This window comes from Ischnura elegans, chromosome 1 (assembly GCF_921293095.1).
Source record: "Ischnura elegans chromosome 1, ioIscEleg1.1, whole genome shotgun sequence".
Taxonomy (NCBI): domain Eukaryota; kingdom Metazoa; phylum Arthropoda; class Insecta; order Odonata; family Coenagrionidae; genus Ischnura; species Ischnura elegans.
In genome coordinates this window covers 24,683,948-24,707,209 of record NC_060246.1, presented here as the reverse complement: position 1 = coordinate 24,707,209, position 23,262 = coordinate 24,683,948, and the positions used below count along the sequence as shown (strand labels likewise).

Below are 23,262 nucleotides of genomic sequence, written 5' to 3'. Positions count from 1 at the left end.
CATGCATTTTGTCATCACCTCTTATTTTTTTTGGTACAGTAATTCTATTTTCTTGACGTGACTGAAATATCTACTCATGATAAAATGGTCCTTTACAGATTACTGGATACCCAGCCAACTCTTGTCAAATCTGCAATAATGAAGGTAGGAGTGAATTCTTAGATTTTTGCTCTTAATGTCACCTAACTTATTATTTTAAATAATTTTGACAAACTTTCTCTTTCTGTAGGCTCCAGCAACCTTGGACGGTAAAAGCTTTGGACAGTATGAAGCAGTATTTTTGCAGCTTGCTGATGAGCATCGTACAGTCAATGCTTTTGAGCTTCAGGAATTACTTGATGCATGTCTTCCCAATGGTAATTTCAGAATGCTCAGCTCACATTTTTTCATGTGTTATCCTCATCATTGGAAGGGGGCATATGCTTTGTTTTCATCCATGCATTTTATGGTCTTTCATAGACATGCCTACCCAAGATGTGTACTTAACTCATGCTGTGGTGAAAATGTATAATGTATTATCTATTCATTACATTATTGGAGGTAGAGACCTCAACTGCTCTTCTAAATATTAAAAAAAAGTGCAGAAAATTTAAATTGGCTCAATTTTAATATTATCTCCGAGATAAATTTACATAAATTTTATCAACTTCAATTAATGAACAGTTTAGAGGACCTAGTTCAACTGAAACTTGAGATGACATGACATGGCTTCAAAAGGGCTGGAAGACATACATTTTACTTTGACCTTATTTATGTATTCATCTGATAAAAGTCTCTGTTTCTTATTTGTGTCATTTGTATTTCTCTAAACCTGGTGATTTTTTAAATTAGTAATGTCGTACAGTATTCTGGCTCCTTTAATGGCTGCCAAGCAAGAGGTTGGAAAACACTCATCTCAACTACTCATGATGTAGGGTTGGATGACTTTTCTCAAACACTTTTTGGGCTTGCGAAAAGAGTAAGGCAGAAAGTAGGCTCATCTAAATCAAAATGCTGCTCTACCACTCACTGGGAGGTTAGATCGTATGGTGATGTAGTTGGGGAGATTTTAGGTGCCATGGTTTATTGTGGGATCTACCATCAACTTACAATAGATGGACGACAAAGGAATGTATTGATGGGATAAAGATTTTTTTTAAATTGAAAGTTTAGGTGTTAAAATTCATTTAACCAATATGTGTAATTTTTATTCCAGATTACATCAAGAGCTGTGCCTGCATAGAAGTTTGCCGACAAGTGGTACTAGCAATGGATGTATCCTTTATTTGAATCATGTGAATAAGCTAACTTTAATGTAATTTATCAATTCCTTCATAGGAAGGTTTTTAGATTGTTAAAGCAATCCAATATGTATATGCTAGACATAGTACATATTACATAATCACTAATCAGTCATGAAACATCACAGTGAAGTAGAAGTCCATCGATGCAAAATAGTCTCATCCTCAGGTCCAGTAGACCATGGTCAGAGGTGGATGGTTATTTTGGGAGGAAGGCAGGGTTTTGCCTTGGTGGTATGCAGTATCTCTCATAAGGGAAGTCCCGCAAGTGTCACCACCAGATCTTGTTCAAATTTTGCTAGGTGATAGTGAAGGGATAGCAACGAGATGTAGTTTTTGTTTCAGCTGCCAACGCTCAATACTTTTCGAGAGACAAGCAACAGAAGGAACAGGAAAATGCCTAAATTTGTGCAAGCCGCTGCGCAACAGTAGACCCTTATACTCCGTTGCTAGGACTAAGAGCTCTGACTGTGTATTTTTTCTGTGGGTTGCATACATTTAGGTGTTTTCCCTGTACTTTCCTTCACTAATATTTCGAAAAGTATTGAGCGTTTGCGGCTGAAACAAAAACTACACCACATGGGTATCCATTTACTATCACCAGGCAAAATTTGAATGAGATCTAGAGTTGACACTGGAGGAACTTCGCTTGTAATTGATATTACGTCCGAATTCAGATATGCATATGGAAATGGCTTTTACATATTCATAAATTTCTTTAAGCATTACTTTTAAGCTTTTGACATGAAAACTTTCGAAAAATGAAATGAGGTATATTTCAAATTTTGCTGCAACCCCCCTCTTTAATTTACCGCTGACCGTGGTTGCCTCCTTGGCACCCACTGTAGGGTGACCAGCATTCTGGCAGCCTGTGAAAGAGGGTGTTGGGGGTTGCATTGATGTCCATCATTTGACTTTGGGGACCAAGAGTACACTTGATGAAAAGAAAAGGTCATGGCAATTGGGATATTTTAGAATTTTTTGTCAAATACAGCTGTATGCATTCAGACTTACCTCTCTGTCTCAAGCACGTTTTACTTAAACAACGGTCTTCTGAATTTCATGATTAGATTTATTTATTTAATTATATATCCTGGAGACATTACATGCATGCATAGGACAGGTCAAGATAAGAGAAAAAAAAGTAATCACCCACAAAGGCACAGCAGTTCAACATTACGAAAAGTACTCATCCACAGTATAAAAACACTTTGTCATAAGAAACTTCCTCAGCTGGTATTTGAAAGTAGACAATTTTTCAATGTTTTTTAAATGCCTAGGAAGGGCATCGTACATTTTGATGCACATCACTCTTGGACCTAAAGAAGAGACCTTAAAATTTTGCTGTACAACATGTAGATCTGATGTCTGTCTAATATTGTGTTTATGATAAGACTCATTTTTACTAAACAAAGATAAATTTTCCCAAGTAAAAACCAAAGTACAATAAATATAGATTGATGGCACAGTAAGCAAGTCTAATTTTATAAAGAGAGGTTGGCAATGGCTCCTGAATTGGGCATTACACATGGATCTTACTATCTTCTTTTGGATAATAAAAATTTTATCTAACAAGGATGATGAACCCCAAATAATTATACCATATGATATATGAGAATAAAAATAAGCATAACATACACTTTTGAGCACTTCAACACTAAGTGAGTGTTTAACAATAGACAATAAATAGTAGGCAGAGTTTAGTTTTTTTTACATATGTTCTCAATGTGATAGGACCAATTCAAAAGTGGGTCAATATGGACACCGAGAAATTTAATATACTCTCTCAGTTGAAGATCTGTATTAATGCAAGAATGCAATTTGTGAAGACCTCGTGATGAAGAGGAAAAGAACAGAGTCTGAGTTTTATCCTTGTAGATTATGATCTGTTGAGTGAAGGCAACTTAAATTGAATAACTATGTCATAGCTAATTAACTAAAAATAACTAAGGTTAACAATTTCGGAAGTAATTAGTACTGAAAACAAAATGTGGTGAATCATTATGTATTCTAAGTTTAATATGTAGTAAAATAGTAGACATGAAAACCTTTCAAATTTAATTTTTCAATCAATGTGCTGACTTTAACAAATTGTTAGATATCTGGATCAGGTCGTCTAAAATTTTCAGATTTTAAAGATCTAATGTGCAGCTTAAAATACTGGCAAACGGCTTTTAAGAATCACACGAGAGAAAAAACAGGAATATTAAAAGCTGAAAGGTTAAGAGATGCCCTTCTTGAAATTGGTGAGTAAAGAGATTTTGTGTTTTCTTAGTGGTAAAATATGTAAAGATTGTGTATGGTGTAATTACAAAAGACTAATTGATATTAAAAATTACATTGACTTATTTATGAATGGCATCAAGTTTTCCAAGGAAAAATTCTGAAATCCATTCTAGTTAATGGAGTTTAAGTAAAAATTATATTACGGTAATGACGAATGTGATCAAGATCAGTAGAATTCCATTATATGACTGTACCCACATAAGTTTAAAAAAATAATATATTGTCATATTGAAAGCAAACTGTAATTATAATCTCGTTCTGATTAAGAATTAAGTGTTTCATTGAGGTGGGCAGTTGATAATGTCTTCTTATGGAGGAAATAGTTTCAAAGGCAATTGATATTATTTATCTATGACGTAAATTGTTTCGAAGCAAAACTTATCTTCTCTATTGTAAACAATATTAAAAGTATAGAAAAAATCAGATTAAATTATAGGTGAAACAAAGCTTCACAGATTTTTTGGTGAGCATTCACTGAAAAACTGGTGGGGGAATCATGTGGGTAACGCAAACAAACTGTTTGCCCAGTAAGAGTGTGATACTAAAGAAGTGACCAGAAGTTTACTGCCCAAGCTAAGAGATTTGAAGTATAGAGCTGGAAGTTGTCATGGCAACTGGCAAATTTCCCACCTTGTACACTCATTTCTTCTCCAAAGCTATGCATATTGTTGCAGCCTAAGGCCCCTTGAACACACACCGATTTTGGAAGGACGGTAAAATATCGTCCGTCCACATTCCAATAGTGAACAATGGGAGAGCATTGGAGCTTGCACACACACCGACCTCGAGCCAGCACCGGCAAAATGCCGATTAGCTGCCGGCCATTGTCACTGTGGATCGCCGGCGCTGGCCATACAGTGGCGTACGTGGACAAATGGGAGCTTGCACACACACCGGATTGTTACCGCCCGACCGGCCGTTCTCCTCTAGTTCTCGCTGTGCTTTCTCACTTTCCAGATCTATCGGCACAACAATAAAGTGATCATTCGGCCGGCAAAATTCCGGCGTGTATGCAAGCACCGCTTCACCAGACGATAGCACAGCTTCAAAATATCAGACGATATTTTACCGTCCGTCCAAAATCAGTGTGTGTGCAAGGGGCCATAGCCAACCCTTCATCTAGTCCACATGACATGAAGGTTGCCATTTGATGAATGCATCAGCTCTATTAACCCTTAACCAGTGACGTGCGGTCTGAGAGACCGCTGCATTTCTAAAATTATGAATATTTTCAAAATTAAGATTTCAAAATATCTATAATTCTCGTTAGCTTCATATTTTTGCATAACAAGGACATCCCACTCTTAAAATTTAACGTTCCTTTTATTAATTTCTGTAAATTTGCAATTGAACTCGATTAGCGGTCTGTGAGACCGCACGTCACTTACTAAGAATGCATCAAGAAAAGGAATAAGCAGGATAAATTTCATGGCTACTTACTACTTTGCCTTCCAACTTTAACATTTAAGGCCTTTTTTGAATCTGGCGAAATATTGATACATAAATATAATAATTTTAACTCAAGTGTTTTTGGCGTCAGTTTTTTGATCCTGCTTCAAATCACAATTTTTATGACAAATTGGTTCATATTGGGAGTGTAAAAATTTTAATATAAGTTTTAAAATAGGTAAGCATTCAGAGAAAAATTAAACAAAACAATAAAAATGGCATAGCAATATTTTATGAATTTTTGATTTATCGCGGTCTCCCGGACCGCACGTCACTGGTAGTGTAACAAATATTTCACGTCACTGGTTAAGGGTTAACAGGAATATTGATAGCAATTTATTCTCAGATATTTCAACAGTTTGATTTAAAATTACTGTAAATTCTTGAATTTCCAAATACATATATGCATGGATTGCTTTTCAAGTAAAAAATAAAGGTGAAACAGCTCAATACTCACTTCACCTGACGAGCCACCCCTGGTTCTAGCGATATTCATCCAGTTCTTTCTCAATAGTTTCTCATTTCATAAACCATATACGGAGCGGATTATAATAGTCTTTCTATTTCATTCTTAGGTTTCCAACTCAGCACAGATGTACTTTCTATTTTAATACTAAGGTATATGAGGAAAGACGGCACTCTTCGCTTTGGTGACTTTGTATCCGTCATCCTTCATCTGAGTGTGGCTTTTAGTAAGTTGTATATTTCATGTTACTTATTGTCAGAGATTTTCACAGTACAAAATTTCCTTTTCAATTAATTTTATTGTTTTGTCGCTTTTCCAGATATATTTGACTCTAAAGATCCTTTGCAGAATGGCAGTGTCAAGCTTACATTATCAGAAGTAAGTGAAAATTGTTCATTTTTGAAGATACTTACTATTTATGAAATATGAACCTTAACTCAGTGGAAATGCTACCTTACTTGATGTTACTACATAAATAGCTCAATGATCTAATGCATTTGCCAATTTTGGAAGCTGCATTGGCGTGTGATGTAGACAAGGAAATGTTAATCCCATGAAATTTTTAATGTTACTATCAATCAGTGGCGTAACTATGTGGGGGATGAGGGTATGGATTCCCCCCCCCCCCCCCAAAGCCTCAGAGGAAAAAATTATTTAAATATTGTCTATTTTTAACATACAATGACTGCATCTCAGTAAAGCTAACATTTTGATGACAAAATGATGTGAATTGCATTTCTAAGCATGTCCTTTTAAAAAAATTTCCCAGACCACCGTTGCCTGGGGGAGGGGATCGCCACCCCAGGCCATCCCCCCCCCCCCCCCCCCCCCCCCGAAGTATATTCCATATAGTTACGCCACTGCTATCAATTGAAATTGTTTGACGGAATATGGAAAATCAAGCACAAAAAATAATCTGGAGAAAGAAATTTTCCACGATTAAAACATTTTTAAATGAAGAAGAGAGTTGATTTTTTTCATTTCACTAATTAAATTTTTGAATTACTATTTCAGTGGCTGAAATCATCTCTTAGTTGCTGAAGGAACTGCATCGTTATGGTGAAAACACAACTAATGAAAAAAGTAAGCTGCTCAAATACTCATCAATCAGAAAGTGACTTCTTCCATGTTTGTTGATTTTGTTGTACAGTGAGAATGATTGCTTAAGTGATAATTGAACTGGGGTTATGTGCGTGTGTGTTTGAGTTCCTGAGATATTTCTCAGCATCAACTGAGGTTTGTATATATTTACTTGAATCATGCCTTAAGGCTGAAAACCAATTTTGTATAAATTTGTTGTATAAATAAAAGGATATATCTATTATTATGAAAATTTATGCATTTTTGGCTACCTTGATGCATTGATTTACACATTTTCCCCCACTCATCTACGTCATGATGTCATACTTTGAACGAGCTGGAGTACATTTCACTTCTCCAGACTATCACAGTGTGTGGTGTGATAACAGAGAGCACATTTACTAATATCCACTTGCTGCTGGGGTCTGATATCCCAATACACTGACGTAATTCTTGAGGGTGATGTGACTGAGAATATCCCAAGTGAACTTCAGTAAAATGTTTATTACGTGCATGATGATCCATTAATTTATGCGGGAGAAAACATTTTTACCTAAATTTCCATTATGCATGGAAATGTTTTAAAGGCTTTCAAGTCTGGCAGCCATTAGGCTCCAAAATGACTGGAGAGCAGCACATTTACTAATATCTACTTGCTGCTGGGGTCTTATATGCCAATACATTGTCGTAATTCTTGGGTGCGTGGAGGCAAGTGTCTTGAAAGCTTCAAAGAATACCCAAATGAATCAGAGAAGGTTGATTGGGCAAGAGAAATGAACTGCGGTTGCATCAAGGCACGTGAATTAGTATTGCCAGTGGCGAATCCATTTAAGAGTAAAATAGCCCTTATTGTAATTTTACAGTTTTATTTGACCCAGGTAATCACATGACTAATTTTTGGGGGTCATTGGGCTGAAATAGATACTTTGATTCCTTAAGTTTTGCCCCAGGAGAACTAGGGTGTGAGTGTGGCCAGAAAAGAGAAAGTTGCATTTAACTCCAGCCACCATGAGATTGCGAAAGAGGTATACAAAACATGAGGTAAAAAAGATAGGCCACAATACTATCGACATATGCTTCAATCGGTACTATGGGAAAAGAAGCAAATAAGAAATAAAAAAGAGGGTAAACAACTTACTTTGAAACAGTCTTCCCTCCTTTACTACTTCTGATGCTCTCAGTTTTTCTTTGCAGTCAGTGTTCTCCCACCTCTATGATTTGTTTTTCATCATTCCACCTCATGCATCATAGGGATTAAATTTTTTGGTATTCTGAGGTGCTCCGGATGAAAAATGAACCCCTGTTCTTCATTCCTTAAAATGCCATCTGAAGTTCCAGCAATGAAAGCAATTACAGTGCATATTGAAATCAGCACAAATTCACTGAAGTCATTCTTTTGAGACCCATTATGATACCTTAATTAAACATTCATGAAAGATATGAAGTAAAGCTCTTCTAGTTCCATTGTGAATTTGTGAGCTGCATTTAGTTCTTCATTGAATTTTTCAAGATTGTCCTCCAATGAGGCCAGATGACGAAAGTGCCTTAGGAGTAGAGGAGCCAACGCAGAGGTAATGTTACCATGAACAGGGCCAGGACTTGAATTGTATTCATTTTCCTCTTTTCCCCAGGAGCAGTCCAAATTTCTTATTAAATGGTGATATTTTGAATGACTGTTGAACTAAAGAGGATTTCATTGGCTACAGACTGAAAATGTCAACCATAGTTCAATAGTTGACATTTGCCACATCTGTAATCAAAACATGGGAATAGACAAAGGGACAATCACATTAATAAAGTAGGATTAACAGTGTGCAATAGTACATAAAATTTATTTCAGTAAAATATAAAATATTTCAACATTATACAGATTTATCAAAGTAAAATCATAAATTTGTATTCAAACAGTAGAATGTGCTTTGAATACTGATTGTATTTCACATGCGTACACATTTTTCTGAAACATTTCCTTCAGCCATCTCAAAATTCTCAATTGGCCAAAAGACAATAATACTCGATAAGAGAGAGAAGAGCTAGATGTTTATAGTACCTATTGGGTTTTTATGAGGTGTATAGTCATATTGAAAAGGAATTAATAAATAATTTTGCTGAGCAATAATTGGTTTTTAATGAGCTATCCACTAACAATTATCCCAAGGATATTTTAAACCGCAAACAGAAACACTAGAGAGTCTAAGCAACAGCAGTGGCAAGATTTAGGGGGGCTACCCCTTAATTCCAGGAAAAATATAAAAGATCGTAAACATTAAGGTAGCTCTCTAATGCAAGTATTATATTCACCAGCTCGACAAACAATGTTTACAGGTAATTGGAGGGCCTAAGTGGTATGCAATGCCACCTTCAGAAATAGACCAATATCCTGGTGAAAACCCAAGTTTGCTTAGATGCTCAGTTAGATCCTCAGCATCAGATAACAAAGAATTATGTTTGTGTATGACCTGAATCACCCAATCATTGTTTCCATCCCTTTCAAGCCATAGCTCCAAGGATCACTTTCAGTAATGCCTTCAGAAATAGTGCTTCCTTTTCTGTCCCTGGAAACATTCAACCGAAGAGGACTACAGAAAGGAGGTTCCTTCCAGTCCAAGAGAAGGTTGATTTCTGTTTCAGCATCAGTTGCTTTTTATTCAGTAATCAAAATATTTTGCCGAATACTATTTTATACGAATAGCACTGAAAAGTTAGACATTTGATAGGTCAGACTACAATGAATATAAATTTTGGTAAAGAGCTCAAATTAGAGGTTATTTCATTGTAAAATTCAGATTGCTCTGCCTGCTAACAATGCAAGAGGCGACTTTTGTAAACCCATTTAAATCATGATGTGCGACAACACATCCATTGGCTAACTTGAGGATCCTCTTTTGTAATATTGGTGATTCAATCAATCTGAGCCCAGAAAATCATATTAGGCTTGCAGTAGAAGGGAAGCTGTTAACAATGGGGTAGTTGGCATAAATCATGAAAATAACCATGTGATCCAGAATATTATCCCTCTAACCAAATACATATGTTCATGGTGCCCAAAAAGCCATTCTTGGAGCAATACCTTCAAGGGCAGAGGAAAAAGGAGTGTGATTCAGGATTACGATACAACAACTTGACACAAAAATATAAAACTTATTCATTTTCTAACTCGAGCATGATGGTAAAATTTTATCATCTAAAAAATATAATTATTACCATTTGAAAAATGGCCATATAATATCACTATCTTTTAGTTTTTATAGATAAATAACAATAAAAATTCATAAAATATTATTGCACATAGGTACATAACGGCTGAGTTTCAATGGCTGGATTAATCAATAGTGCCATATTTCTCTAAATGAAAAGAACTACTAATTACAATTAAGCTCCAGACTCTCAATGACAAATCTTCATTTGACGAAAGATTTAACATTTCCTTGCCCTAACCTCCACATTCATAGGTCTAAATTTTCCCTGATCAAAAAATAGCATCATCAGCACCGGGGGAACAATACAGACAACGTATGCTCTTTAACATTGAAAGTCTTGGTAAACATGATAGTGTACTGAAGTATTAAAAATATAAGGCTAATTTTTTAAAATTTTAGGGATTTTAAAAGAAATTATGAGCAGTTTTTTCATAAATTAAACCTTACTTGTAGGGGTGAGGTCTTCCAAGATCCTTGGCTTTCGCAAATAATATTTTTCGTACCAAATTTTGGAGGTGAAACTTTTTCAACAGCTTCTACAAAACTGAAGGAAAATACTATAAGAATGTATTTCAAAAAACAGCAAACTCCTGATTGTTTGGGCTAATGATGGGGAGCACAAATAATCGGAAAACACGAATAATACAAACTTTCACTTTAATTTCATGTAATTTACGTAAATAAAAAAATGTACCAATATTAATGCTCACTGTACGTTATTTTAGATAGCTTTTTTTTCCAACCTCGATCTTTTTAGCGGCGATAACGTGAATGCACTCTTATTCCTACTGCTCCACATAATACCTGGTTACCGAAAACCATGCATCCTTAACTGCAAGATTACGGATCCTGAAAAGAGATTCGCGCTGTGATTTTGCACTGATGCTGAAAATCCACTGCCAGACGTCGGGAACTACACCGTCTCCGTGTAAACTTAAGCACGGATAATCCGTAACACGGATAAACCACAGCCGGATAATCAGGGGTCGGCTGTATTTGCTTTATAGTGATGAGATCTATTTTAGCCCAACACTTCCGCTTACTTGACATTTTATAATGCCAGAATTTGAACTACCCATCTGATTCTCCGATCCTCCCACATTCCAGACCAAATCACATGTCACGAGGTCATTACATATTAATATCTATATGAGAGGTTAAAACTCTGTAAAAATGGCAAAATTTTGATGAATCAATAACAATAATAGCAATGACTCCAATCTCATGAAGTCAGAAGTTATGTGATCAACAAAATGTATGAAATGCATAATACCTCATGGCACTACAAGCACTGGCCATTAGTGATGCTTGTTTGCGAATCTAATGATTTTTAGCATCAATCGTCCAAATATCTAAAGATAAATTGAGGGATTTATCTGAAATTAAGAACTAGATGTAAAAGTCCCAAAATTTTGAACAAAAACAAAATTGCTTTGCAGCTAATGCAGTACAACAATATGCTTAATCACATGCAAATTATATAAACTCATCATCACGATACTTTCCATGAACAAAAGAAAATAGGACTTACTTCAACTATGCTTTCTTTTCTTAAAGATTGCTCTCATCTAAAATATCAGTACTGCAACCAGTGTTTAAGGGATGCCTATAAGAGTGATGTTGAAGTTAAAAAGAAATGTGGGTGCAAAAAAATTAAATAAAATATTTTATGATGAAAATCCATTTGTACTTGTTTGAGACATATTTAATTATTATAGAATAATTCCAGAAATTTGAAATGCATTGTTCATATAAAAAAATGGGGTGTCAAGATTATTTGCTGAAAATTAAAAATTTTAATTGATTCTCTACCTTAATAACATCCATTCAAGGGTTGAAGGACCTAATGCATTGTTTTGCAAGATTCTGAATTAGTTATTTCCTGATGCTAATCACCTTCTGAAATGCTGGAAATTAATGTCACATGTTATTTACAACGGAAAAAAATGAGATTTTTAAGTGTTGAAAAAATGAGCTGATTTTCAGTGGAAAGAGGTTTAAAGCTCAAATATGAGTCCAAAGATTCAAGGATCCTAGACCATATAAAATATGTATCAGCCAAGAATGAAATATCGTGTTCGGATAATACACAAATCTTCCCACTAGTGATACAATATTTGCTGTAAGTACTCACTATGGTATTGTCAGTATTTCTCCACTAATACCGTATAAGCTTGTGTAAGAGGCGCACACGTTTAAGAGGCGCACCCCTATTTTGAGGATCGAAGCTATAAAGAAAAAAAATTTTGCGACTTTTTTTGTTCTATCGTGCGGTGTTGCAGACGTATGCCTGGAATTTCGACAGTTATCGAAATGTCCTCTTTCAGTACTATTTGAAAGAGGAAATTTTGATAACTGCGGCGACATAAGAGGGAGTAGAAAGAGTTCCGATCCTCTCTTTGCATACGCCATCGCTCTACATTGCTTGTTCTACTCACGAACAATTTTGTTTAAAAGCTCTCGCAGGAGTATTGCAATAGAATTGCAGCCGTGGAAAATTTTAAGGCAAAACACGACAGGCAAATGGCATGAGCTTTCCCAAGAGATTGAACAACAATCGGGGCAATCTCAGCGCCGTAGGATAATAACCACGTCGTAGATTTAAGGCCCCTTGCACACACACCGATTTTGGACGGCCGGTAAAATATCGGCCGTCCACATTCCAATGGTGAACAATGGGAGAGCATTGGAGCTTGCACACGTACCGACCACACGCCGGCACCGGTAAAATGCCGTTTAGCTGCCGGCTATTGTCACTGTGGATCGCCGGCGCCGGCTCAAAAATTTAGCAACGTATCGTTTGACCGGTATAAATCCGGCGTGTGTGCAAGCATCGCTTTGTCGGTAAAATATCGGCCAATATTTTACCGGCTGTCCAAAATCGGTGTGTGTGCAAGGGGCCTAACGGAACTACACTCGGCTCTCCATCAGCTAATGCCTCTGCCGTTTATTTCTTTTCCGAGACTCCACAGGAAAATATCAAGTTACAGGGGAACAGAGGAAACGTGTTTCATCCCTACCCCATTCCACCAACTGACCTTTTTCGGTCTACCAGGTTCAATTCCCCGAGTTTCTGGAGGTCAAATGCTACGTGAGTCACCTTCTGAGCTCGAAGATATCTCGATATCTTTCAGCAATTGTATGACACGCACGAGGTTCTAAAAAGAATTAGACCTAACGCGACGTATATCTTACAGCATTTAAGTTTTTTGAGCTCTAATTGATTGACACAAAGATTTATAGCTAAAATAAGGCTATTATTATTCAACATAGTCCAAACAGCACAATTTCGGAAGAAACAAGCGTAGCATTAGCGCATTCAAACAAGACGAGACGGACTGGAAACTCAGGCAACGCAAACTGCGTATATCACATTGCTGCGCCTTCGCCCCTTCGCTTTAAAGGCAACGACGTCACATGCAAGATCGGACGTGTTCTTCCCTTTCTCCTTCGCTCGTAGCTTTAAATACGGAGGGGAGGGAGCCCTCTTCCCCTCGATCTCTCCTTCAGCGCTCTTCACTTATAAGCATTTCCGATTTCTTCTATCCACTGTTAAGTCCAACAATGAGCACACTCGTTCGAATTTTTTCAACCGCAGGTTTTGACACCAATATTACTATATGCAGTATAAATGCCGCGGGATGCCCACTCGCGGCAATAAATTTAGCGCGCGCTACGGAGCGAATCACCCCGCGCGATCTTTTCAATGTTCACCTCTGAGGTACCGACGTGACGGCGCGATGCTTGCAAAAAATTCAAACAGGAGCATTTTAAAAATACGTCACTAAGGGAGAAACTCCCCTGCCTGCCGCTTGATTTTGACCCAGGGTTTCAGATGACTGACTCACGCTGAAAACCAAGGCCACTCAGTTCCCCTTGAACTTGCAACCGGTGAAGGGGAGGGGGGGAAGATAAGAAGTTTGTGTAAGAGGCGCACCCCCATTTTCGGCTGCAATATCTGGGAAAAAAGGTGCGCCTCTTACACGAGCTTATACGGTATTCAACATATTACGTACATACGGTATGTACAAGCAATAGAGATAAGTATAGAGTTAATATATGTTATACTTCCCCAATGAAAACTACACTGAGGATCCTAAGATTATTCATTGCACAGTCAAGATAATATAATTTTAGAGTTGATGCATTCAAGTGTAGGGGCTCGGACATTTGGTTACAGACCAAAATGTTCCAAGTTCAAATCAAATTAAAATGGAGTCAATCACTCCAAAATCACAGTTCATTAAAAGAATTTGGTAGACAGAAGGGAAAGATAAGATGAAAATCTTCCTCATTCAGCCCTAATCTCAACAAATGAACACAAAAGATGCAGTCCATATTTCATGAGTTGATGGCATCATGAGAGATCTAATTCATTTACGCGAATGGGGTAACCTTTTCTCAGAGAGATGGAATCGCATACAACATTGTAGACAACAATGCACTATGTGAAGCCCATCTACAAGGACATGGAATAGTTCAGAAGTGGAGAACAGCTCCACATGAGCTCAGGACATCATCAACTTAACTATGAACGGGTTATAGCTGTCCATTTTTAGCTGCAAATTGGATTAAGAAATAGGCGACCAATAAAAAAAAACTTTTTTTTCGATTTCCAACAAAATATAAGAAAGTAAACAAAATTTCGTAGATGAACATAAACCATGACATTCCCAAACAAAAATCCTCACAACGATAGGAACTGGCCTGCCGGCCTACCTTCCCTAAATTCAAAAGTCAGAGGCACTCTACCCTCACAAATCCAAACAAAACTTTAAGCTGAAGCACGGAAAGAGTGACTTAACACTGACACCCAAAAAATCTGCTATGAAATCCAAAATTTAAGAAAGTACATAATTAAATATGAGTACTAGTACTTTTCCTAAGTGTTTGAAGAGGACTGAATTTGGACAAATGTTTACCGAGCATAAATTAAAATACAAGGGATGAAACACTAAAGTGGCATTTGAGCACGAATCTCAGCGATTTATGATGGTAGTTAATACCATTGATTGTCGTAAGAAAAAATCTAGCAGGCATTGATACAAACCATACACCTTCACCTTTCTTGGCCACTATATAGATCACTACACTATCCACAATCATTGATTCCCATGGCAATTTTAAGAAAGGCTATCACACAATATATTGTATCCCTGCAGTGCGTTGAGGAATGCAAGGGAGAGATGGCTTCAAGAAAGCTAGACCTAAAGACTTGCTTGGCTGTACACGCATAATTTATGAATCTGCCAAATAGATGGTATTAAAATCCACGTATGTATATCATAATTGGTAAAAAGAAATCATCAGGACAAGCTATATGGTGAATGATAAAGCTCCAAACAAAAGCAAGAACTAACAATACTGGATAGTACAGAGGTCTACACATGGATCTGGAAAACACTGAAAATCATTTATTCGATTCCTAATATGTATCAGCCAATTTTTTTTTCAATAAACCTGCATTAAATGATAAACCTGAATTCCACTGCCAATCATATCAATCAATATGATCCAATAATGTTGAAGAAATAAATTACTTGTAAAGCACTTATCACTCCTTGCTCAAAAAAGGCACTTAGGATTTCTTCAAATCACATTAATATTTTGAAAATTCTTTCAAATGTATAAATATGTCAATGTGTTGACAATATTAGGCCAGTAACTACACAACAGATGCTCACACCTAGCACATGGTACTGCACACTTGTACAAATTGGAGCATCACTAATCCTCATCATTAGCATATTCAAATCAGTATCATATCATGTGACCAAAATGAATGCCATATTTTTTTAAACAAGTTTTTGGCTTGTTTATCTCACAAAGTAACTGAGATTTTATCTCCTTCCTCCTATTCATAAAGAGTTCTTTTCAAACACAATTTACTTTCTTAAGAATTATACTCTCATCACGAGGAAAAATGTTCAAGATTCTCACAAATTATAAACTGACCTCAAAGAATGGTTTGACAAGCATAGGTAGGATAAGCTGCCAAATCACAACTGTGAAAGAAAAATTCCCTAACTTTAACTATCCCCTAGTGCAAATCTTTCATAAGTTCACCTTGAAAATTTTTTCAGCACGCCTTTGCTTAATTTTCTTTTAACATGTTGACTGAGGACAACATTGCATGTTAAACTCAAAACATTATCTCTTCTAGCCAATAACTCATTTATAATTCTATAAGCATGGGTAATTGACCAAATAAATTATCAAAATATAAAATACACCCATGTCTCGTATAGCGCAAGGGATGCGTTCCTTGGGGTCTTTGCGCTATACGAATTTGCGTTATATGAGAGCGTTTTAACATTGGGAAGATAGGGATGCGTTCCTGGTAGCATAGGTCTTGGGTATTGAATTTCCTCTAAAACATATATGTTGCCATAAATAGCCTCAGAAAACATTATTTATATAAATGTTTATAGTTTAAAACATCTTTAAAGATAGTATGCACGCATTTGAAGACTTTTATTCACGTTAAAAAATATTCTTACGAGCTTTTGAAATTCCCTCCTGTCGTGCGGGTGGGCTAACATCTGCTATCTCAGGGGTTCGTAATGCATTGCCGGCAGTTGACGATTTTTCAAACCAGTCTAAAAACAACTATTGTGTCACCCAGGCCCTTTTGTCGCTCATCGAAATGACAGGCAAATGCTACTCTGAATGCCATTTCATAGCTAGCGGAGTTTATGAATGACAAATCATTTTAATTTGAAGTCCTCCTAGTCATTAGCAGCTACGTGAAACAGTCTATAAATGCCTTGAAACCTGACCCAGGTTTTTCTTCCCTGAAAATGAATGAACGAGAATGCATTCTTTTCCAAAAGAATATCGTCTTGTCAACATTAAAAACTAGTTGAGGGGGAAAGGAGCCACTTTCAATCACAGCTTGGAGTTCATCAGAAAAATGTTGTGGTGACTGCGCTATCAACACTTGCAGATTCACCTGATATCGCTGCACTGAAAATACCTGCTTGCCGTTTAAATTCTGGAACCAACCGGAGCTTTCACTAAATGTCTCGGAGCGATTACCACTCTCGTCTTTTTGTACTGATTCACTATGAACTTTCCGTATGTGTAGACCGCTTGGTTGAAGTTGGTGCGGCTGAGGTCACCGATGTTTTAACTTCGTCTTTATTCAGAATAAGGCATCGTGCGTTTAAACTTCCGCGCAATATCGCTTTGACGTTCTCCATTTTCAAAGCAATTGACCTATATCAATTTCGCTTCTAGGTTTATGGTTTTTCTTAATAAATTCTTGATTTTTCTACCCGCGTTCCTATTTTTTGTCATTTTCTCTTGGTTTTTACTCTGCATGGCTCTATCGAAATCACCTTCTACTGCTGAACTGTATTCTTGAGACGCAGAGGGCCTACGACTGCGGGGAGGGAACGAAGCTATTGTGTTTGAGACTCAATTGCGGACCCTTTTATGTGTTGATGCTATTCATACGCAACTCGGCCACCGCTGCATTTCTCCCCCGTGAATACCGATGACCTTGAAGGTTTTAGCGTAGACCCTCTACCTGGAAGTCAATCGCCCGATAACCTATGACGGCAAAAATTACGTCTCAACCAGTATTGCTTAAAAAAACTCATTTCCACTAGCCCCACGCTTAATTTATGATCTAAATTAACTCATTCTGTAAAGGAGACGAGATAAATTACTTCGGTAGGCCGACTATCTGGACCCAATGACGAGTAATGCTTTTGGCCATTGCACAGCAATAGATTTCGATTAATACATAAACAAATTAGAAGATTTGAAGCAAGCAATACTATTAATATGCGTAAAATGATAGCAATTTCGTGTGTACTTAGCGCAAGGTCACGTTTTATCACGAGAGCGTTTAAGATTTGTGATTAGGCTACACTGCGTTGCAATGTTTCCCCAAGGAACGAATTTGCGCTGTATCGAAATTGCGCTAATCGAAATTGCGCTATACGAGACATGGGTGTACAATAGGTCCGGAATAAATTCTCATCACACTGCATATCAGTCAGCAATTATGAATATGCTAAACCAGCTAATTAGCATATTTGATACAATATTGATTAAACATCAACACAGATTAATTTCTCAATGAGAAATTTAGTACCTCAATCTTCAGCATCTTGATTTTTTTGGGACATAATACACTCCAAATGTACACTCCCCATACACAGGTCAGTATAAAAATTAAAATCTGAATATCCATAGCACCATTGTGGATCAAGTTTGTGCGTACATATTTCATTCCAGAGACAGCAACACACTTGTCTTTGGCACTGCTTCCATGTAAACAAATCTGTAAGAACAAAAAGAGTTTATTACAGATGCAGAATATGTGGCACATAACTGGGATTAAATTTTTTAATAACGTTCATTTAAATATCTTAACATATACACCTCCATACTGCCTCATGTTTGCCCTACTATGCAGAGTGGCCACAGTCTCCATTATAAAGCACAAACTATGGCCAAATTGACCTACAAAGCCCAATTTCAAAAAGTTCTGTGCTGTAATGCCTAAACGAATGCCTCAGAATTCATGCTGATAGCTCATTGACAAATGCAGTAATGGAGATACATCAGGAAGGTGATAAGTTGTCATAAAATAAACACTGTCATTCTTGCTTTCTATTAGCTATGCATCCAATGGGAATGCCCAATCTTAAGTATCATAAATGATGCTTTGGGTCACACAACAGAGAAACTTCAAGAATTTTTTTTTATAAGTCAATACTATGTTTCCCGTCAAAACAATGAATTTTTTCTGATGTTTAGCAATTACGAAGGTTCATTCACTGGGGATGGTTTTTTGGCATTCATTATGTATGGGAAGATCCCAGAAATGGTGCGATGACTCTGCAATATTGAGTTTTTTTTTAAATTTCAAGTTAGGTAAGTTTGCTGCCCTAAAATTTCACTGTATCCATACTATTCATGAAGTTCAAGGACTTATTAAAAACCAATTGATGAATAAAAACTTACAGGATGAAGTTCAATTAACCCTTATGTGTCTGAAGCAGCAATTTGTAATTTCTCCATTAATTCAGATAACTTTTGAGCTTTCCTCAGTTCATTTTGCTCAATTATAGTACACAAGTGAGCTGTTAAGAGCTCCTTTTTCTCCAGTTTGCCAGTTAATACTAATTTTGCATCTAGGTATTCCTTTTCTGCTTTGTCAAATCGTTTCCTGTGAAGTAATGAGAAATTTAGATGTTAAAAAATTAGCATTTGTGGTACCAAAAAAAATAGTGAAACTTATACTGACTGTGCAACTGTGTACTCCAAACTTGCTGCTTCTATCTGGTCTCGTAGGATGGAAACGTCATTACTGAGCAAATTATCTAACTTTTGGAGTTCCTCTTGGATTTTGTGTAATCTATTGGCCTCTGCATGAGTTCTCTTCTTCCTAATTTGAAGTAACTAATTTAACTAATGTAATTCATCAGAAAGGAATATAATGGTAAATAATAAAATGATTACCATACCTTTCAGCAAGAGCTTGGGCAAGTAATTCTTTCTTTTTCCGATTTTGTTCTTCCATCATCTTTTGTCGAAAGTGAAACTCCGAAAGACTCTCATTTTTTACTTTAGCCTCATTCCGCAGCACTTCATACGCTACATCATTCTTTATTTTTAGGCACACAGTGCTCACGTTTGGAGACTCTTCTTTTTCTTCATGTTTTACTAAGGAGGCCTCTACGATATCCAAAGATGATTTGTCATCAGCAACACTTTCTTTAGAAGATGCATTGGTATCACACACCATTTGATTGGCCTGATGAAAAGAATTCCAATAAATCACACAGGATATATATTTCGAATAAAATTGAGCACGAGTTCATCAAATTAGGCATTGGAGCAAGCTTGATAAAAATAGAACTACCAGATTTCAGATCAGACAAACGGCACTACTAAATCCTGAAAGTTAGGCAAAAAACACAACTATCACTGAATGAATACAGTAGACCCTCGTTAAACAATAAAAATGCTTTAAGGGAGACAGATAGTTAAGTGAATTCCTTACAGACAAGGAATCTGTTTGAAGAGCATTAGCAAATAGAAACAAATGCTGCTACATAGGCAGATTCAGTGCCCCCCCCCCCCCCCTGACGATTGATAAATAGACAAGATTTTTAAAACGGTTATCATTAACCTTTTCGTTACGAATGACGAAAAGATGCGGCAGGGCGTTTCTTGACCCACGAGACGATAGCCACAAATTTTCGTCGGAGATCTTTCTCCACAAGCGAACGAATGCCAAAAATATACGTTTACTTGCTCTCCCCCTTTTATGAAGGTCGCAAAGTCTTAGTTTTGGGACCCAACAAAGTGGGACTTGGGCCGTACCCTCAAAATCTGGGAGCAGGTACCCAGACCCTTCGTCTTATATTACCCCTCTTGGTGGTGAGGGACTGCAGTTGTTCAATTGTTCATTCTTAAATAAATAAAAGATCGTAGCACTTTTCCACAAGATTTTTTAATGCATACAACGTGTTTCGGCTCACTGAGCCATCATCTGGTACAAGACACTGCAAAACATTTGAAAATCTCATTTATACCCTTGAGAAAGGGGGAGGTTGGGGAGGATTTGACATCTTTGAAGAAGGGGGTGAAAACAGGCGTACAGAGTAGAGACAGTGGTAAAAGATACAACAACGGGATGTGGAGAACCCACGTTGGAAGGAGGACTCTAGTCATAACTGTAAAAATTGTTCATTAAGTCAGTTTTTGAAATAAATATTTGTTCTTTTCTCAAGAAATATAAACTATGATTGAATTCCCTGTCTTTTGAGCAGCGTTTACAATTTTTAAATGAAACTCTAGGATATATAGTATCTTATATCCCGATTTCAATATAAACATCAACATGGAAATTGTTGCTGCATTAAATGCATTAATATTGATGGTAGAGGTTTGTTCAAAATATAACAATTCTTAGAATAAAACAAGGTATTCACTTCAAAGTCTGCAATTTATGTGCAAGCAACATTTATCCATACAGCTAATTCATATAAACAAAGCGTGATTGACAGCGAACAAATGCCACTGGTAGGGTTATTAACCCCGAAAGGAGGGAGCCCAACTACCCTCGGAGTCCGAGATAATGTGGAGTCCCCGCAAGGAAGGGTCGAAAAAGGTTGGAGCTGAGGGTGTGTGATTATCTGCAAGACCCTTCTTAATGAATGTCCTGCAAAAATGCTCTGTAAGGAGAGGACGGAAAAGTCTCTTCGGGCTCAGTCCAGCAGTCATGCTAAGGAGAGAACTCCACCGTCTCGAAAAGGTTATGATCGTTTTGTTTTGTGTGTTATGGAGCCTTTATAATTTAATTTCATTTTACTAACTTTCATATTATAGAGAATATTTCGTATAGTAGTTGTTTTTAATCTGAAAAATGAGAAGACCGTATGCCTGTCAGGCCCTTGTGCCCCCCAAAAAAAATCCTGGATCCGCTCCTGTGCTGCTATGTCAAAAAAATCAGCAAAATTTGAAATCTTAAAAAGTGTGTGCAAAATCAGCTCAGATCGTATGCAGAATCCGGTTGAATTCTATTGATTCCTCCTTATTCATTTTCCTCAAAAAATACCAATAACATACAAGAAAACAGAGTTATCAATGCTTCCATAAAATAATTTTTGCTAAGTTTATGTACTTGAACCTATCATCCGGAAGGTCAACTCAATAAGTCAATAGTGATCGTGATAATAAAAAAAATGATTTGGGAAGAAATAAACAAAGCAACTAAGGAGAAAACTAGAGACGCTCATGATGAAGTAATGGTGAGGGGAGACGGAAAAGATACATCGATCAAGTTGGATGCCAGACCCACTGTTATAGCTATTTGAAAACAGCTGTAACAGCAGGTAGGTCAGAGAAAGTGGTGTACAGTAGCACAAGTGGGTAAGTTGCATACCAGAATAACAACAATATTTTGTGAGTAGCAATTGGAGGTGAGAAAGTTCATTATTTAAAATTTGAGGTTGGAAGCTGTTTATTCAGAATCATTGATTAGCATCAAAACTTCAATAATGCAATTGGAGCATTACAGGGTTCCTCGCATTAGTCATATAGGCCTCGGAGACAGGCTGCTCCACCGGTAAGCACCAAATCAAAAAATAATTAAATTAAATGCTAAAATCAAAACTATAATTAAGAACCAGTCAGCAAACAATGCACATCTTGAAACTATTTTGTAAACAGAATATTGAAAAACAATGCCAATATTCTCGGTAAAAACTTACTTAAAATCAGGGGTTATAGGCCCAAAAAATTGTCATAGCGATGGTTTAAATATGAGAAAACACGTCTAACACAGCTAGGGCATATTAAGAACATAAGGACTGATTTGTAGACAATTTCAACCAGCCCTGCTAAAAATGTCAACTGGCTTCAGTAGGATATGTTTTACTGTCTCCTACTGTAGTGGATTGCTCTTTAGTGTATATTAATATCATCAGAGCAATAGCTTAGTTGACTTCTAATTGTTTCTACACAAATTGCACTTAACTCACATTACTGTTTCAGTGGACCTACAGTATTCTAATATATCCCGATAGTTTACTACTAAAATTCATACAATTGCACACTGGTTTCGACAGACTTAATCAAATATCAACTGAAAACAGTAGAGGGCTGTCGGGTCAAAGATGTCTACACAGTATGTGTGATGATGTGATACTGTGAATAGTAGAAATAATAAGGATTACAGTACATCAACTGAAAAACAGTAGGCTGCTTCAAAATTCATTCTGATCTACTGAAAACAGTATGTGAAATATTTAGCAGGGAACTCAATTAGCTGAAAATACATAAAACGCGGGGGTTAAACAGAATAAAAGTCAATCCAAAACAATTAGCAGTTTCATCATTTTTCGTGTTAATGCCAACAACATAATTAGGTTCGGTAGGGTAACGAGAATAGCTTACTGTAGAACTAATCACAAAAAAATCTCAACTACTTACAAGAAATTTTACACACATGCAGGAACCAAAATTTAAAAATTTGACGTGAAATCTCTACCAAACTCACTGACATCCTTGAGAGCATGCAAATCAAGAATTAAAATATGATACTGAATCTAACCTGACTGTTGTTCTGTTTGGCTATTTTCGCGGCTTCCTTCATGTTCTTCTGATTGAAATTTTCGACACTGTGCTGTGAAACTAAAATTGAATTGTGCTTGTCAATACCTTGGGCGATTAAGCTAAAAACATTAATATTTCAAATAAAAACACGTAAATTACGGTAAAAAATGAGATAAAAGCTATACCGAAGGCAGCTGAAGATTTAGATTTATTCTTTCCGCACATGGACTTCAAATCCTCATCCGTGAAACCTTCCCATTTCCCCTGCATGTTTCTTCCAAACAAATGTTGAAATAATAAATAAAATTTCTGACCAAGAGGATTCGTGTTTCTGGCAATAAATATTACGCATTATGCTTTTTCACTTCTTTGTTGTTTACCCCCCATGAAATAACAAGTGAAACACTGCTAGGGAATTTGA

The 23,262-nt window shown here is 36.7% G+C and overlaps 2 protein-coding genes across 4 annotated transcripts in view; one reads left to right on the top strand and one right to left on the bottom strand.

Annotated features, from left to right (window-relative positions):
- Positions 1–6,814, top strand: part of LOC124157368 (calpain-C) — a 95,127-nt gene extending 88,313 nt beyond the window's left edge. Inside the window, exons 12-18 of the mRNA XM_046532042.1 lie at positions 99–144; positions 230–356; positions 1,196–1,254; positions 3,379–3,526; positions 5,591–5,707; positions 5,801–5,859; positions 6,496–6,814. Coding sequence (XP_046387998.1) covers positions 99–144; positions 230–356; positions 1,196–1,254; positions 3,379–3,526; positions 5,591–5,707; positions 5,801–5,859; positions 6,496–6,522 — 583 coding nt within the window. The 3' untranslated portion in view covers positions 6,523–6,814. The remainder of the gene's footprint in view (positions 1–98; positions 145–229; positions 357–1,195; positions 1,255–3,378; positions 3,527–5,590; positions 5,708–5,800; positions 5,860–6,495) is intronic.
- Positions 6,815–6,906: 92 nt separating this feature from the next.
- On the bottom strand, positions 6,907–23,217 carry LOC124157412 (RAB6-interacting golgin). 3 transcript variants are annotated; one of them, XR_006864592.1, is made up of 8 exons: positions 23,027–23,217; positions 22,840–22,919; positions 19,244–19,533; positions 19,024–19,164; positions 18,741–18,945; positions 17,866–18,054; positions 7,977–8,311; positions 6,907–7,887 (listed from the first exon to the last, which is right to left on the bottom strand). XR_006864592.1 is itself a non-coding variant. In XM_046532109.1 (6 exons), the coding sequence occupies exons 1-5, from the start codon at positions 23,109–23,111 to the stop codon at positions 18,762–18,764; spliced, it is 780 nt and encodes a 259-aa protein (XP_046388065.1). In that variant the 5' UTR covers positions 23,112–23,217; the 3' UTR covers positions 17,667–18,054; positions 18,741–18,761. The 3 variants fall into 3 exon arrangements, 1 of the variants encoding a protein (XP_046388065.1); XR_006864590.1 differs by having other exon boundaries at positions 6,907–8,311; XM_046532109.1 differs by lacking the exons at positions 6,907–7,887; positions 7,977–8,311 and having other exon boundaries at positions 17,667–18,054.
- Positions 23,218–23,262: the final 45 nt, after the last annotated feature.